Raw genomic sequence first — 17,220 nt, 5'->3', positions numbered from 1 at the left:
GCCAATAGCAGTTCGTCCCCGTGTTATGACTGTATAACCCGTGCTCTGATTGGTTAGGTCTGACCCCTCACACGGACTCAGCGGTGTGACGTAGAGCTCTGTAGTTTGACAGGCGTTGTCAGCTTCTCGCCTCCTGATTGGCCGCCTGTGTCCCCGCCCCTCCTATTAAGCCGGTGAAGGTGAAGGTGAACGCTCCAGTGTGCGGCTCCCTGGTGACTGGACACGGCTGTCGCTATGGCTTCCTCCTCCATCTTCGCCTCCGTTCCCCAGGCTCCTCCGGTAGCCGTCTTTAAGCTTACAGCGGACTTCCGTGCAGACAGCGACTCTCGCAAGGTCAACCTGGGAGTGGGAGGTGAGGCCCGGGCGACTACTGTATGAATGGCAGGGCATGCTGGTACTTGTAGTGCTGAGGAGGGGGAGATGTCTATGACGAGTCTTGTGATAAAGGAATATTAGCTTATGTCCTGATGTTCTAGAACTGCAAATGTTACAGCACTTAACCTGCAGGCATGACCACTGCAGAGACTTGCAGGACTACAATTCCCATCATGCCTGGACAGCCAAAGCTAAAGCTTTGTCTGTCCAGGCATGATGGGAATTGTAGTTCTGCAACAGCTGGAGAGTCTGAGTTTGACACTCCTCACTCCTATCATACAGCATCTTATAGCTCCGCTTCCAGACTTTTTGGGAGCAGTGTGATAGCTTCAAGGGCAGGATAACCTCCGTGCTGCTGCATTGCACAATGTTAGGGTACTATTACACCAAGCAATTGTCCGACGACTAACGATAAACGATCTAAACGATGATCGTTATTTATGATCGTTCTTGCGGTCGTTTAGTCGTCGCTACTGTGTACGTTTCAGCTGTGAATTCTTATTCCACTGAACGATGTGCGAACGATCAAATGATAAAAATAGGTCCGGATCCTATTAAACTATCAACGATTTCTCGTTGGTCGTTTAATCGTTGCCTGCTATTACACGAAATGATTATCGTTCAAATCCGAACGATTTTTCGAACGATAATCGTTCCGTGTAATACCACCCTTACACGGCCCCAGCTCGTAATTGCAGCTTTTCTGGATACTTTTCTGTTACATTGTGCGACTCCCCATCAGCGCCTGTTACAGTGTGTATTATAATTATATAAGCTGCGGAGCTGAAATCCCTTAGGGAGAACCATCAGTATTCTGGGTGCTGTACAGTAATCTGATCCTGATAACCTTTCCCGTCCCTGGTCACACAGCGCTGATCCTGGATGGAGCTGCTGCTGCTTCCCCTGTATGTGGGTGTCAGGGCTCTGGCAGATAGCTGATTTGTGGGGTTCCCAATGTCAGACCTCACCAATATTGATGGTGTATGCCAGGGGTGGGGAACCTTCGGCCCTCCAGCTGTTGCAAAACTACAATTCCCATCATGCCTGGAAAGCCAAAGCTTTAGCTTTGGCTTCCCAGGCATGATGGGAATTGTAGTTTTGCAACAACTGGAGTGCCGAAGGTTCCCCATCCCTGGTCTATGCTGAGGATCGTTACTGTGGAAAAACCCTCTAAGCCTCTTGGTGCACACCTTATGATACCTTTGTGAGGGCCGTACTCGCTGTCCACTGTTTCTGCACCGTAATCGATGTGTTTGAAATGATAAAACTGCTGCAGATCCGCACATGTGACTGTACCCCTGGACATGATCACACAGCAGATCTGAAACTTATTGTATACGCATTGATCTGTTTTGGTACAGACACCTCACATGTGCGTGCTGTGTGTTACAACTGACACACTCGATAAGTTGTATATAACTCATAACAATCTGATTATTGGGGGGCTGCTGGGATCCCCTGCAATTGTTGCTTAATTTCGTCACTATGAGAGCTATCTCTGGCTTGTGTATCCCACAAAGGGAACGATCAGCAGGTGAGACAAATCTAACCTGCTAATAGCTGCCTATTGCATGTGGGACACTGAGGATTAAAGGGGTTATCCAGCGCTACAAAAACATGGCCACTTTTCCCCCTACTGTTGTCTCCAGTTCAGGTGCGATTTGCAATTAAGCTCCATTTACTTCAATAGAACTGAATTTCAAAACCACACCCAATCTGGAGACAACAGTAGGGGGAAAGTGGCCATGTTTTTGTAGCGCTGGATTACCCCTTTAAGGTATGTCTCTTAGGCCACATTCACACACCCGTAGTGCAGTCCGTGGCCGCGGACCCGAGGCCCGCACTACCGTATGTGCATCCGTAGTGCTCCGTGCTTTACAGAGCACTACGTTTACACATCATTACACCAGCGATCCATGGCGCAAAAAAACGGTCCGCATTACATGTCCGTTTTTTTGCGGCACGGATCGCGGCCCCGTGTACGAACATGTGAACGGGGCCATAGGATAACATTGGGTACATGTTCTGTCCGCAATTGCATGCCAGAAGTGATGCGTGAATTAGCCCATACGGTTCATACTGCGTTTTTGCAATCCGTTTTTTATTCTTTCCAAAAAACAGATGCATTTGTGTGCATCCGTTTTTCCATTGACTTCCATTGTAAAAAAAAAGTTTTAAAACAGATCCGTTTTTTTTGACGGACGCAAAAACGTAGCTGACACTACTTTTGTGTCCGTTAAAAAAAACTGACCAGTTTTGATCCATTGTTTTTTTTTCACAACGGAAGTCAATGGAAAAACGGATCAAAACGGATGCACACAAATGCATCGTTTTTTTCCATCCGTTTTCGCAAAAAACGGATGAAAAAAAAATGATTGCAAAAACGCAGTGTGAACCTAGCCTTACCGTCATCTTTGGCGCTGTTTCTGTGCAGTTTGTAGTGTAATCCTGTGTCTAGTAAGGCTATTTGGAGCAATGGGGGCAGGGATACCGTCTGGCTTGTCCTTTTTATTGATTATCAGTGTAGGCCGGCTGGATCAGTACTCTGCGGGGGGAAGGGGGGGTGCTCCTAACGGCCTTACCGGACACAGAATTACACTACATACAGATAAAGATGGACCTTCATCCTCAGTGCCCCGTGTGCAGTAGGGAGCCCATAAGCAGTTTAGATCTAACCTGCTGGGATTTTAACCCTCTAGTAACCTCAAACTGTAGACAATGATTTCTTAGGTCCTGCACATATTAGGGTGCTGGTTGGCAGCATCACACTATTACAGGATACTGATAAGTTACTGTGACAGTCAAAGCTCTTCTGAAAGCTTCCATGGCCGCCATTTAGTATTGCAGGAAACTATATAAGCAATATGAAAGTGCACCCAGCAGGGAAAAGATGTTTTTTAAAACTAAAAAAAATCCCCAGTAATAACTTTTCATCACCACCGCTCCCCCCCAGCTGCCTTTACTCATTTTTTAAATAAAAATTTGTAACCTCCAAAAAACAAAACAAAAACTGAACTTGAATGGAATGGATATTAAACAATAGCATTATTGATCCCACATGGTAAAATCCTGTGTTCTCCACATTGGTGTCCATGAGAACTACAGATCACAGTACAGCTCATGTGCCATAACCAGAATAATAAAGTTAGAGGGGCCAGAATTAGATGCTGCAAAGCAATTAATAAAAATGAATTTAGACATGCACATAAGATGTCAGATTTGTCTGACAGATTTTTGAAGCCAAAGCCATGAAAAGACTATAAGCAGAGAATGGTTCATAAAGGAAAGATTGAGATTTCTCATCATTTCAAATCCATTCTTGGCTTTGGCTTCAAAAATCTGTCAGGTAAACACACCCTAAGGGCCCTATTCCACCGGACGATTATCGCTTGCATAATCGTTAACGATTAACGATCTCAAACGACCGCTATTGCGAAAGACCTCAAAACGTTCAGTCATTTCCATGGAACGATAATCGTTACTTATGATGGTAATTGTGATCGTTTCTCTTCGCTATTTATTCGCTATTGCGTTTGTATCTATTGCGAACGACCGAAAGATGTCTTATTCCATGTGAACGACTTGCGAACGTTTTGCGAACGAGCAACGATAAAAATAGGTCCAGGTCTTATAAAGCGATCAACGATTTCTCGTTCAGTCGTTAATTAATAATTATTAATTAATAAACTGCATTTCAACCGAACGATTATCGTTCAGATTCGAACGATTTAACGATAATCTGAACGATAATCGTCCGGTGGAATAGGGCCCTAAGAGCCCTTGCACACTGAGGAAATCACATGGATAACTTGCTGTTGATTCCATTGCTTGCCCTCCCCCCACGCTCCCGCTTGACGTTCCGCTGGTCCAGTGGGCTCCAATCGGCGGATTCCGTTGTCTGCCCAAAGAAGTGACTTTTTTTTTTTTTTTTTCCGATCTGGCCGGGGAGGAGGTGGCTGAGGGCAGCGACTTCCACTCACCTCCCCGGTTCCAGTGGACATAACCTTTAAATATGTTAAAGCGGTAATCGCCCAAATTTTTTTCTTTCAAATAAACTGGTGCCAGAGATTTGTAATTTACTTCTATTAAAATCTCCAGTCTTACAGCACTTATCAGCTGTTGTATGTTCTGCAGAAAGTGGTGTATTCTATCTAGTCTGGAGAGCAGTAAATGTTTTTCTATGGGGATTTGCTACTGCTCTGGGCAGTTCCTGACATGGACAGAGGCGATGTGTCAGACTTGAGAGAATATACCACTTCCTGCAGGACATACAGCAGCTAATAAGTACTGAAAGACATGAGATTTTTTTTTTTATAAGTGAATTACAAATCTCTGGCACCAGTTGATTTGAAAGAATTTATTTTTTGGTGAACTACCCCTTTAAAGAACTTAAAAAAAGGGAAGTGATTTTTTTTTTAAGAAAAAAAACTGAACTTTGGAACAAGGAGACACAGTGAGAGGTTAGTTGGGTGAAAGATCAGAAACATGAGAAAATATTTACTTTAATGAAAGAGTAGTAGATGCATGGAACAAGCTTCCAGCAGAGGTGGTTGGTAACTGAATGTAACCTGCCTGGGATATGCATCTATCTATCCTAAGGTAATAAGAAAGTATATAACACGGCAGGCTAGGTGGACCAAGTGGGCTTTTTTTGCCACAATCTTCTATGTTTCTATGGTTACACCTTTGGCTGGAGATAGGGCTTAGAGTCATGGGGGCAGTCCACTGGCATGAGGTCCACCCCCTTGACTCTTGAGCTGTGTTCTTTTTTTTTTTATCTGTGTCATTGGTAGCCAATGATATATCATTGTGCCTGTGGTTTGGGACGCATGGAAGTGGTGTCTGGTTCCCTTTAAGTAAAATCTAAATGTAATCCGAAGTATACCCAGGCCTGGGCACTACTGGCTGTCACAGCTCCTCGCGGGGAGGACGTTGCTATTGGATACTGGCGCGGTTACATCCGACGCCCAATCAGCTGCTCTCATTAATGAACTCGCCTCCTGTCCAGCCAATAGCAGCTTATCATCGTGTTAGCGCTGTATATCCCGCTCTGTGATTGGTTAGTTTTGACCCATCGCGATCTCAGGGGGAGGGGAACGCGTAGATCGGGAGTTTGATAGGCGTTGTAAAGTTTCTTGCGTTCTGATTGGCTGCCTGTTTCTCCGCCCCTCGTGGTAAACCGGTGACTGCTCCTGGTGACCGGACACGGTTGTCGCTATGGCTTCCTCGTCCATCTTCTCGCCTGTCCCTCACGCTCCCCCGGCCGGCGTCTTTAAGGTTAGAGCGGACTTCGGTGCAGACGGCGACCCTCACAAGCTGATGCTGGGACCGGGAGGTGAGGCGCGGGGAGGACGGGCAGACATGCTGAGACTTGTAGTTCCACTACGACTGGCTGGGGCGGGGTTAAAGGGGAAGGCGGCCATACCTTGTGTAGGTCTCTGCAGGTGACGTCATATTAAGGGGCTGTCTAGTCTGTTTAGCCCTGTCCAGCAGCTGCTCCTCAAGTCTATAGAAAGTGGTCAATCCCTGTAAGATCCCTCTCCTCCCTCTCATTGGTTTTCATACTATGGGGTGTGAGGAGCTTGCCCTTCCTCCTCACCCCTGGATAATGGTCATATGGGAGGGGCTTAGGAGCTTATAGGAGTCCACAATGGCTTCAAGGACACCTGAGCTGCCACATAGCACATCGTCCTACTTCTATGTGTTTTATGTTACATTGTGTAAGGTTTCCATCAGGTCATCTGTATCTTGTCTGTCTCGTACAGATCACGTGCTGTGTATGTGCTGAGCCAGCAGCTGTTCCTGCTGCACACAATAGTCCGGCCTCATCCTGTTCACACTGTCAGGAGGACTTCAGATCAAAGGTCTAGAAGGCATCTTGTCCGTACAGAGTAGAGTCCTTGAGCACAAGCAATGCACTTATACAACTTCCAGCGTCAATCCCCAGAGCTGTCTCCTACATGCGGGCATTATAGCGGCACATGAGCCAGTTATATAGATATTACACTGTGAATGATTATTTACTGTTGTAAAACTACAACTTCAGGACATGATGGGATTTGTAGTTTTACACAGCTGAAGTGTCACAGGTTGGGGATCTCTATGTGCTCAGGGTCGCCCTCTCATGGCAGATTTGCTGTGAAAAATTTGCAGTGTTTACAGTGAAACAGATGAGATTTCTAAAAACTCCACTACTAACTGCTGGAGAAAGTGTGAAACAAAGAAATCTATAATGCACCCACCGATTTATTGTACGTTGTCCCCATTGAAGACTTTAGTGAAGTTAAAGTCCTAATGAATCTATTCCAGAGCAGACTGGTGATGTGCAGTGGTTTTTGCTTTTGCGCCTGTACAGGTTGTGTAATGAGTGAAGGTTGCCTTGTATTGCTCCATGTACTTTGGATCATAGCCTGTAATAAAGCTGATCTTTGATCATTAGACCTCCTAATAACAACTTGTTTTCTGGTACAGTCATGTTATTGCTATAATCTATTGTAACCTTGTGATGCTTTTACCTCTGCAGCCTACCGGACCGATGACTCCCAGCCCTGGGTCCTGCCAGTCGTGAAAAAGGTGGAACAGAAGATCGCCAACGACAACACGTTAAATCACGAGTACCTGCCCATCCTCGGACTGCCCGAGTTCAGAGCCAGCGCTTCCAGGATTGCTCTGGGGGATGACAGTCCCGCCATTAAAGAGGATCGGGTATCTAGAATTGGCTTACTACCTGTATAGGGGTTATGACCACATTGCATAGTGGCCGCAAAGCTGTTTTAACCTCTTAGGTACCACAGTTATTACTGACTGTGGCATCTAAGAGGTTTGAGGGAGTGGTTAGACTTTATAAGATGTAAAAAGCCATTTAATGTTCATGTTAAAAAAAAAAAACAAAAAAACAATTGTTTAGCCCTGATAAAAATGTTTTTGTGTGTTTTTATTTTTTATTTTATATAATATAGGTAGGTGGTGTCCAGTCTCTTGGTGGTACCGGGGCCCTACGCATTGGAGCAGAGTTCTTAAGACGCTGGTATAATGGAAACAATAACACTGCAACCCCCATCTATGTTTCTGCTCCTACCTGGGGTGAGCATATACACGCACTTTACATGGTCTGCACTGTCAACATGTGAGTTTTGAGTGCGGCCGCATGGAATTCTAGCCGGAGTGTATACTGTGTGTATACACTCCGGACAGGATTCCATGAAACATAATGTCATTAGACGTTTTCAATAAATTGTTGCAGACTGCAACAATGGCCGTTATTTATGGAAAAAATACATAGTGTGAACATGGCCTAAGTATTATGGCCATAATGGCCTGAACTTAGAAGGCAAAAAAATTACATTAAAAAAATAAATCTCTTTATTATAAACATTTTTAGTTTTTTTTATTTTGAAAAAGTTGAAAACCTAAAAAAAAATATATAAACTTGGCACTCCCATTGCCAAACTTACCCACATAAAAGTTTTTATCAATATTATAAAAGATTGCAGAGGACAAATACCCCCCCCCCCCCCCCCCCCAAAAAAAAAAATAAAATTATAAAATGTTGAAATTTGTTTGCTTCTTTCTAATTTTAATTTAATTTATTTTATTTTTTTTGCAAAATTAGAAAATCTAAAAGTTGCTGAATACATTCAGCAATGTTGCATTTTAAAATGCAATGTCAATGAAAGATAAAAAGAAAACTAAGGATGAGCTATATGGATATAAGGGAGTGGGATCCCTTCATGGGGTGAGTGTGTATCGGGACACCATAGCAGCTAGTCTTTACCACAAGGTCATAAACAACTGAAAATCAGATATACAGGGGGATAAACTGGTGGGAAATGCCATATACAAGTTATCTAATAGCCAGAAATGGTAGACTAGTTTTGTTTCAGTAAACTATGGAATAGATGTATAACAACTGTCTGTGAGAAAAACTATTTGTCCATAGTAACCATAGTGTTTTTTCTATTCTTTCTGGGTGCAGAGAACCACAATGCTGTATTTCTGGATGCTGGCTTTAAAGATATCAGAACTTACCGATACTGGGATGCCGCTAAACGTGGACTTGACTTTAAGGGATTTCTGGAAGACTTAGAGGTGAGTCTGGTCTTCAAGGTTTCTCCTTTCTGGATGAGGAGTTTAGATTTTAGGAGGCTTATTGCTGATATTTGAAAGTTTCTGCTTCTACAGTAGTCAGGGAGCTTTTGCAGGTTAGGTATATATGTGCAGGTATGCTTTTAAAGCAGACTTCTGTCCTAAATCTATTTACTTCACGTCATTAGGGACATTACAAATGGGTTTTCTAGGCCAGAGTTCTTATGTTAAGTTTTCTTTTTTAGTAATTTGTGCTAATATTTTAAATTGTACAGTATTAGGAAATGCCAGAAATTGTCATCATGCGACCATACAGCTGTTTTGTAGGTTTGAGGAATGTTAATTGTAATATAATTTTCCTTCCAGAATGCCCCAGAACACTCCATCTTTGTTCTGCATGCCTGTGCTCACAATCCCACTGGAACAGACCCCAGCCAGGAGGAGTGGAAGCAGATTGGGGAAGTCATGAAGGTATGGCAGGAGTGAGCGTTACATCTGATAGACTTGTCCTAGACAAGTGGTGAATAATCACATTGGTCACACCGGGTGAAGTTGATCTGGTACCATAAGGATGGTCTGAATGAAGATGTTACATATTTTGGAACCATCACCCCGAACTTTACAAGGAGATTGTTAACCAGTAATATTTAGGAGGAATGGGACAGAAAGTGTTGAAAGAAAAGATGCTTGAAAACTAGCATTATATAGGGTGTTCTCATGTGTCGGGAGATTGGTCACGTCCTCCTTTCAGGCTGATACTGATTGAACTCCTGTACTAACTGTGCTGTCCTCCATCTTTTTTTTTCAGAGGCGTTTCCTCTTCCCATTCTTCGACTCTGCCTATCAAGGATTTGCGTCTGGAAATCTGGACAAGGACGCGTGGTCCGTACGATACTTTGTGGCTCAGGGCTTTGAGCTGTTTTGCGCACAGTCTTTCTCCAAGAACTTTGGTTTATACAGTGAGTACTTGACTGGCCCATTACATAGATACAGTGATACCTCGGATTACGAGTAATGTGATGTGCGAGCGTTTTTCAAGACCAGCTCTAATTTAAAAAAAATTGTAACTCTGTAAATGACCAAAGTTTTGTAACCTTTCTACATCTTCTTAGATGAAAGAGTTGGCAACTTGACTGTGGTGGGCAAAGACAGTGACAATGTTGCACGTGTCCTCTCTCAGATGGAAAAGATTGTGCGTACGACCTGGTCAAATCCTCCTTCACAAGGCGCTCACATTGTTGCAGTCACCCTGACCACACCAGAACTTTTTGATGAATGGTAAGAAAAAATACCCCTTCAGTAGTGGTCTCCTTCCAACCCACCCTCCATCCACACATGTCACCAGCTCATCTACTATATCACTGCCCTCCTGATCTCTTTAGCTGGGGCAGAAATGATATCTTCAGTAACAGAATATACATAAAACATGCAGAGAAACAAGGAGGACAGAACATAGTGTATTGGGATGATGTCTGAGCTGCCAGGAGGGATTTGATAGGTCGTTTTCTGATAGTTTACAGAAAGTCAGATACTTAAGACTGACATCATGTTTACACGGTACAGCGTATGGTGAACCTCTTGTCACACTGGAGATCACATGACCCTGTAAAAGTTCTATATGTTTGGATGCAAGTGACCCGGAATGAAGCAAAGTAACATTGTGTGGACCATTTTAGGATGACTATATTGTACGCTAAAGGGGTATGCAGGCTTAGAAAAACAGATACAGCACCACTCTTGTGTGGATTTTGCAGCTCCGTTCCATTGAGGCGAATTGATCTGAATTGTAATACCACATACGACCTGGGAACAGGGGTGGAGCGGTTTATGTAAGACAGTACTTATGCTTTTTCTAATCCTGGATGATACCTCACATGTGTTCTATAGCCCTCTGAAATGTATGGTAGTTCTGGTGGCTTTCAGGTTAACTTTTATCCCTTTGTTATCTAATAGGAGAGACAATGTTAAGACTATGGCAGACAGAGTCCTCCTGATGAGAGCAGAACTGAAGTCCAGACTGGAGGCGCTTAAAACACCCGGAACCTGGAAACACATTGTGGAGCAGATAGGAATGTTCAGCTTTACTGGCCTCAATCGTAAGTAGAGACTTGTGTATGTGCATTGGTTTTATAGGTATACAAGTATACAATAGACTCAGTTTGTCAATGGAAGGCCTCATGGGCCTCTACTTCCTCCGCTCAAAGAATTGACATGCCAATTTCTTGAGCGATGGAAACGCAGGCGCACAAGCCCTCCCATAGGGACGCTGTGTGACACAGAGGCAGGCAGGTTTTCTTTGCTGCAGAATTTTGCCACTTTTGCTCAGTGTGAACTGGCCCTAATGTATCACTTACTGCCTGAGGTTTTTTTGTTTAAACTTAACTATTCCTAGGTAGGATTAGAGGCAACATTGTGAATAACTAGGTGAGGTCTTGGTGGTTTTATGTGTGAAAATGCTTTTCAAGGGGTTGTCCGGCATTATCAAATATTTCCTATATAGCTGCGGATATATAAATAGTAAAAAAACATCCTATGCTTAGCTGTCTGTGCTTCCCTGGTGTCCTGCTGGTGGTGTCTCTGGTGTCCCCCACTGACTGCAGACGCTTCACTTCGGAGACTGACCCATCTCTGGAGTGACTGCCTGCTCAGCCAATCACTGACTGGCAGAACGAGCTGTTACTCCTAAGACATTGTGTCTGTCTTTGGCTCCTGTAGAGAATGAATGGAGCAGGGTTGTGCTTAAATGACTGCTGCTCATTCTGGAGGTTGTGGGGGTCCCAGCAGTCAGAGCCGATGCTAGAACTGTATTTTTTTCTTTTTTTCCTGCAGCAAAGCAAGTTGAATACCTCATAAAAGAGAAGCATATATATCTGATGGCGAGTGGACGGATCAACATGTGTGGGCTGACAACGAAGAACCTGGACTATGTCGCTCAGTCTATTTATGAAGCCGTCACCAAGATCCAGTAAACACAAACCCAAACCTGTAGTTCTCAGTGTTCTTAGGATTATCCTGTGTCACGTCAGGGCCTAAACATGTATTTTTTTTTTTTTTTTTTTTTTTTTTCATGGCCTTAAAATGAACAAAATAATGCAGGGAGAAACATGTTACATATATATGCATTGTGATGTCTGACCAGAGGGAGCAACGATCCCGACATCAGGGAAAGATGAGAAAAACCTATACTTGAGGCATTTATACAAACCAAATAGAACGCACTTGGATAGATCTCCCCTTTGTCAGCTAAGGCTAAGGTTATACAGTGACTTTGACTGAACAACACGTGGTGCATCCAAAACCCCATCCTCTCTGCATCACAGCTAATGTAAGTGAATGTGTCATGTTGTATGAGCAAAGTCACCATGCAGTCCTAGCCTAAAGGTTTGGCAGATAACAGTACTCTGCTTTTGCATTGTGTGCCTTGGACAGCATGCTGGGAGGTGTAGTGATACACAAGAGGCTGTATACACAATCAGCCACACCTGCCACTATGTGAATTCTATTTAGGCTGGGTTCACACTACGTATATTTCAGTCAGTATTGTTGTCCTCATATTGCAACCAAAACCAGGAGTGGATTAAAAACACAAAGGATCTGTTCACACAATGTAGAAATTGAGTGGATGGCCGCCATTTAATGGCAAATATTTGCTGTTTTTTTTAAAACAATGGCTGTTATATTGAAATAATGGCCGTTATTTACTGTTATATGGCGGCCATCCACTCAATTTCAACATTGTGTGAACAGATCCTTTCTGTGTTTTTAATCCACTCCTGGTTTTGGTTGCAATACTGACTGAAATATACTGACTGAAATATACGTAGTGTGAACGCAGCCTCAGGCTGGGTTCACACTATGTATATTTGAGAGGCTGTATAGCAACCAAAACCAGGAGTGGATTGAAAACACAAAGGCTATGTTCACATAATGTTGAAATTGAGTGGATGGCCGCCATTTAATGGCAAATTTTTGCTGTTATTTTAAAACAACGGCTGTTATATTGAAATAATGGCAGTTATTTACCGTTATATGATGGCCATCCACTCAATTTCAACATTGTGTGAACAGATCCTTTCTGTGTTTTCAATCCACTCCTGGTTTTGGTTGCTATGAGGACCTGACTTAAGGACCAAATACTGCCTGAAGTATACAGTGTGTGAACCCAGCCTTAACCTGTATTTAAACTAGTCAATACTCTAAGACAGGGGTAAAGAACCTTGGCTCTCCAGCTGTTGCAAAACTACAACTCCTAGCATGCCTGGACAGCCAAAGCTTTAGCTGTGCAGCCATGATAGGAGTTTTGCAACAGCTGGAGAGCCAAGGTTCCTCCCCTGCTCTATGATCTTCACTTATTCTAGGACATAGAAATCAGACATGTTATGTGTGTTAGTCATGGACAAAACTTTTTAATTCTGTTATATTTAAACTGGCACGTAGCAAATGTCTGACTTTCTTTACTGGATCGTAGTTATAGGTGAATCATAGCACTAAGACACATGAACACTCATAAGAAAAGGTTATGGTATTGCCCTGCAACCAACCAGGACCATTAGTATTGGTTTTAGATATGTCAGCTATCCCATTAGTGTATATAGTTTCTATCACTGGCAGTAGGGATACAGTAAAGCCATGTTAAAAAATGAGCCACAAACCTGTCCAAAGAACCACAGTCTCCCATCTGCCCTCCTTACACACTGGTGCAATTTGTGATTGTAATGTTGTAGTGAGCAGATGTCTATGATGACCTGTTATCCTAATCCGTTCTGTAGCTCCTCTTACAGATGAGGAATATGTGATGTGCATTGCTTTACCACAGCCTGTAATATTGTGCAACTCAAAGAATACAAAATCTGGAAGCAGAAAACCTGAGAAGCTATATAGCAACCATGTCTGATGCAATAAATCAATACAAAATTGTATGGAGGTCTGTGACTGATCTATCTTATAACTGGGCACTTGAAGGATGATTCAAATATAAAGATTATATAATATAATTAAACTAAGCGTGACTGCAGTCCGGAGGTAAAGGTGTTAGATTAGGAAACTGGTACATTCGTATGACTGCATTCACATCAATGGAACTCTGCTGTAATACCACATGCATCCTGAGGACAGATGTGGTGCTGTTTTCTAATCCTGGATAACATTTTAGTGCGGTGTGAATAACAATGAGTAATGTGTGCGTAACAATGTCTGACAACATACCACAAGCAAGGCCCATTCAGAGCAAACAAATAAAAAGCCATGGTCAAAGTGTCGCATCAAGGTGAACAGGTTTTTTGTTTTTTTTTACTTTATTTAAAAAATATTTACTTCACAAATTAGGAAATTGTAATTTTATTTTTTGGAACAGTGTCTGATTACAGAAGAATACATATATTGTGAATTCTCTGTGCTCCATGTCAATACATCTCTTGTTTAGCCTCTGCTGTACATAGTGAGTATAGTTATTGTGGAATACAGAAGAGACACATTACGCTTGGTCTGAGGGATGAGCATTAAGGTGACCTAAGAGATAACACTGTCTTAAGTGGAAATAAAAAAAAAAAAAAAAAAAATCACGGTTAGATTTGCAATTGCAATTCCTTTTGCTGGAGTGTGGACTAAACATACATCAGTGTATATGTAGCCTGGTCGATAACATAAACGGCCAAACTACTGACAATTTGCTTTTTCCTTCTTTGGTTTTAGAACAATGATAGTTCAGGTAGACTGACTACATCACCCTTACCGACTGGCTTGTGAATCCTGACAGAGTTGGCTCACAGACATACTGGGTGCTGAGAAATCGGGCTGTATGCATAATAGGGAACCATTAATTGTTGCAAAACTACAATTCCTACCATGCCTGGACAGCCATGATGGAAATATGGCTTTACAACAACTGAAGGTTCCCTATTATGCCACATCCCTGGTATAACGCACGGATCATAGTGTAGGTGAGCAGGCCACATAGGCAGGACTCTGCAACACGGGTATAATCACACACAGTAGATTGGTTGCAGAAATCCATTCCTTTTTTTTTTCCCGAATGAGGTGGTTACGGAAAATTTCTTTAAGCCTCATTTAGGTTAGTAGGAGGATGGAAAATTACTGTGCCTGCCTGTGCATAGTGGTAAAACATCTACAGAGCAATAGCAGCAAGAACAATAAACTTTTGGTTTCAATGGCATTGTGCATGAGCTGGAGTTACTTGGATAAAGAGAGGAGGGAGGGAGACGCTGCTCTAAGGATAGGGCAACATAGATTTTACTCACACTTTCCCTATAGTTCTGCTTCACTCAGACCTCCAGCGGCTATGCTGAAGCAAACTGGGGGCACTATAAATAGTGAGGTCTATGCCTCACCACTCTCGGCTCCTATAGCTCACCATCCTCCATAAGTATAGTGTTTACAGAGGAAACTACCGATTTGTAAAAATAAATAAGGCAGATTTTTTTTTTTTTTTTAATGTATGCATAAATTGCACCATCTCCATTCTTGGCACTCTATACAGCTGCCTCCCACCCCTGCCTACAGGGCTATGGTGGCTCTTGTGGTTAGAGCTAGTGTTTGGATGGAATCTCATCTTTAGAGATCCAGAAGCCGTGGATGTAAATGGTTCCAGTAATATATTCCTGTAATATACTTCTGCAAAGGCACCATATTTTTTTTATTTTAATGCAGGATCCATTTAGTTAGTTTGCCAACAAAAGGGAACTGATTAGAGATGAGCGAACCGGGTTCGAGTCCATCCGAACCCGAACGATCGGCATTTGATTAGCTGGGGCTGCTGAACTTGGATAAAGCTCTAAGGTTGTCTGGAAAACATGGATACAGCCAATGACTATATCCATGATTTCCACATAGCCTTAGGGCTTTATTTAAGGTCAGCAGCCACCGCTAATCAAATGCCGGACGTTTGGGTTCGGATGGACTCGAACCTGAACCTGGTTCGCTCATCTCTAAGAACTGATAAATGTTGGGAAGGCTGTAGTTATTTCTGTAAATGTGTACCTGTGCGTGACTAGATCCAGGCCTGGTTCTAATATGGTCGTAATTGTGTTTTTCCCCTAAAAGCATTGCTCATAAGGGAGAATACAGCGGTGGCGCACACACATAAGTCCATCCACCGTGAGGGTGCGTGCATACTACGGAATTGCCACAAATAACCCGCGGCGTATTCCGTCGCTCGTCCCCGCACGTGCCATAGACACTGTTCTGTGCACGGACGGATTCCATCAAAAGAATTGACATGTCAATTCCTTAGTGTGCACGCACCCTAATACGACCTTAACCCCCGAAAACATACAATCCGATCCTGCTGCAGCATAACCCACCGAACAGGACGTTGTAGGGGCGTTTGATTTCTACCAGTGTCCACAATGCCTTGTCAATAGAGCTCAGCGAATATAAAGCAAGATTGACTGAACCCAAATCTAATAAAACTGCCGTAAATTTTTTTAACGGTGGTCTACTGTCTTGTTCCTGACTTCTCTGGGGAACCAAAACACTTGAAAAGCATCAGCTGTTATAAAACTAAATGAATCTATGGTTGATTCATTAGATTTGAGGTTGCTGAAAGTGCACCCCATCTTCTCCACCAATCTATTGTCTTCATGTATTAATAAACAACTGTCCTTCACTGCATACAAAGGCCATGGGAGATAAACAGCCAATACATACTGTAGGTCTACAGCAGAGACTGGGAACCTTCGGCCCTCCAGCAGTTGCAAATCTACAACTCCCATCCTTCGGCTGTCCAGGCATGATGGGAATTGTAACTTTGCAACAGCTGGTCTACATGATGCACTCACCTTAAGGGTCAGCATCACAAACTCTTTAGTGTTTAACCGCTTAGGGGGCATTCACACATAGGCAAATTTGGACGGATGAGGAAGGAATGTCATGTAGTGACTTCCCCCTTATTGTATTGGGCAAAACTCTATCCTAATTTCTGCTTATGAAACAAGGTCTGACAAATATGCTAAGATTAAGTATGCTATGTGCAGGCCTGTCAGGATAGAGCTGTGCAGATGTTGCACATGTTCAGAAAGGCAATTGTTCAGAATATTTGGCTTTTTTTTAATACTGCTGGGACAGATTTCTACTGTAAACAGGAAATACAGATGGGAATATAGTGTATAGCTATACTCTATTAGGGGGGATCTTCCTCACCTTATAGCAGCATGAAGTCCCTTTTCCCTGCAGACTCTCTAAAAGTTTAGAAACCTATTCAGCCACCTCAAAAAATCTGTCTGCACTGATCGTACCATAATGTAAGTAGTAGACGGGTAGGAGGGGGATGCAACTGCAGATTTTTTTTTTTTTCTTTACACACAAGATGTTTCCATCTTATGGTGAAGGCATATTGTTAGGATGTGCCATTACAATAAACAGTAAGCATCTGAGCCTTTGTCACTTAGGGCCCTATAACACGGGACGAGTATCATGCAAAAAATCGTTTTAAATCGTTCAAATTTAAACGATAATCGTTCTGTGTAATTGCAGGCAATGATCGAAAAATCGTTCCTATGCCGTTGATCGTTTATTTAGATCTGAACCTAAAATTATCGTTAATTGTTGGCTGTAATTCCACGTTCGTTTGCTCAAGTTCCGCGTTTTTTCACTAATCGTTCAGTGTAATTGCACATTGTTCATTGTTTTTCTGGGATCAGAAGGAATAAACCATCATAGTAACAATCGTAACTAACGATTATCGTTCTGTGTAATATGGCGAACAATTTCAGGTTAACGATAAACAATCTCGTTTGCGATCGT

The 17,220-nt window shown here is 42.8% G+C and overlaps 1 protein-coding gene across 2 annotated transcripts; it reads left to right on the top strand.

Moving 5' to 3' along the window:
- The first annotated feature begins 158 nt into the window (after nt 1–158).
- On the top strand, nt 159–11,526 carry GOT1 (glutamic-oxaloacetic transaminase 1). 2 transcript variants are annotated; one of them, XM_069979992.1, is made up of 9 exons: nt 159–352; nt 6,899–7,080; nt 7,335–7,458; nt 8,351–8,463; nt 8,827–8,931; nt 9,269–9,419; nt 9,573–9,738; nt 10,414–10,556; nt 11,290–11,526. In XM_069979992.1, exons 1-9 carry the CDS (start codon nt 235–237, stop codon nt 11,427–11,429), a joined length of 1,242 nt encoding a protein of 413 aa, XP_069836093.1. In that variant the 5' UTR covers nt 159–234; the 3' UTR covers nt 11,430–11,526. The 2 variants fall into 2 exon arrangements, with proteins under 2 accessions (XP_069836093.1, XP_069836094.1); XM_069979993.1 differs by lacking the exon at nt 159–352 and adding an exon at nt 5,555–5,710.
- Nucleotides 11,527–17,220: the final 5,694 nt, after the last annotated feature.

The sequence above is a fragment of the Dendropsophus ebraccatus genome, chromosome 8 (assembly GCF_027789765.1).
Source record: "Dendropsophus ebraccatus isolate aDenEbr1 chromosome 8, aDenEbr1.pat, whole genome shotgun sequence".
NCBI classification, from domain to species: Eukaryota; Metazoa; Chordata; class Amphibia; order Anura; family Hylidae; genus Dendropsophus; species Dendropsophus ebraccatus.
The sequence above is the reverse complement of the archived record's forward strand: the minus strand, read 5'-3'. Positions and strand labels throughout refer to the sequence as shown.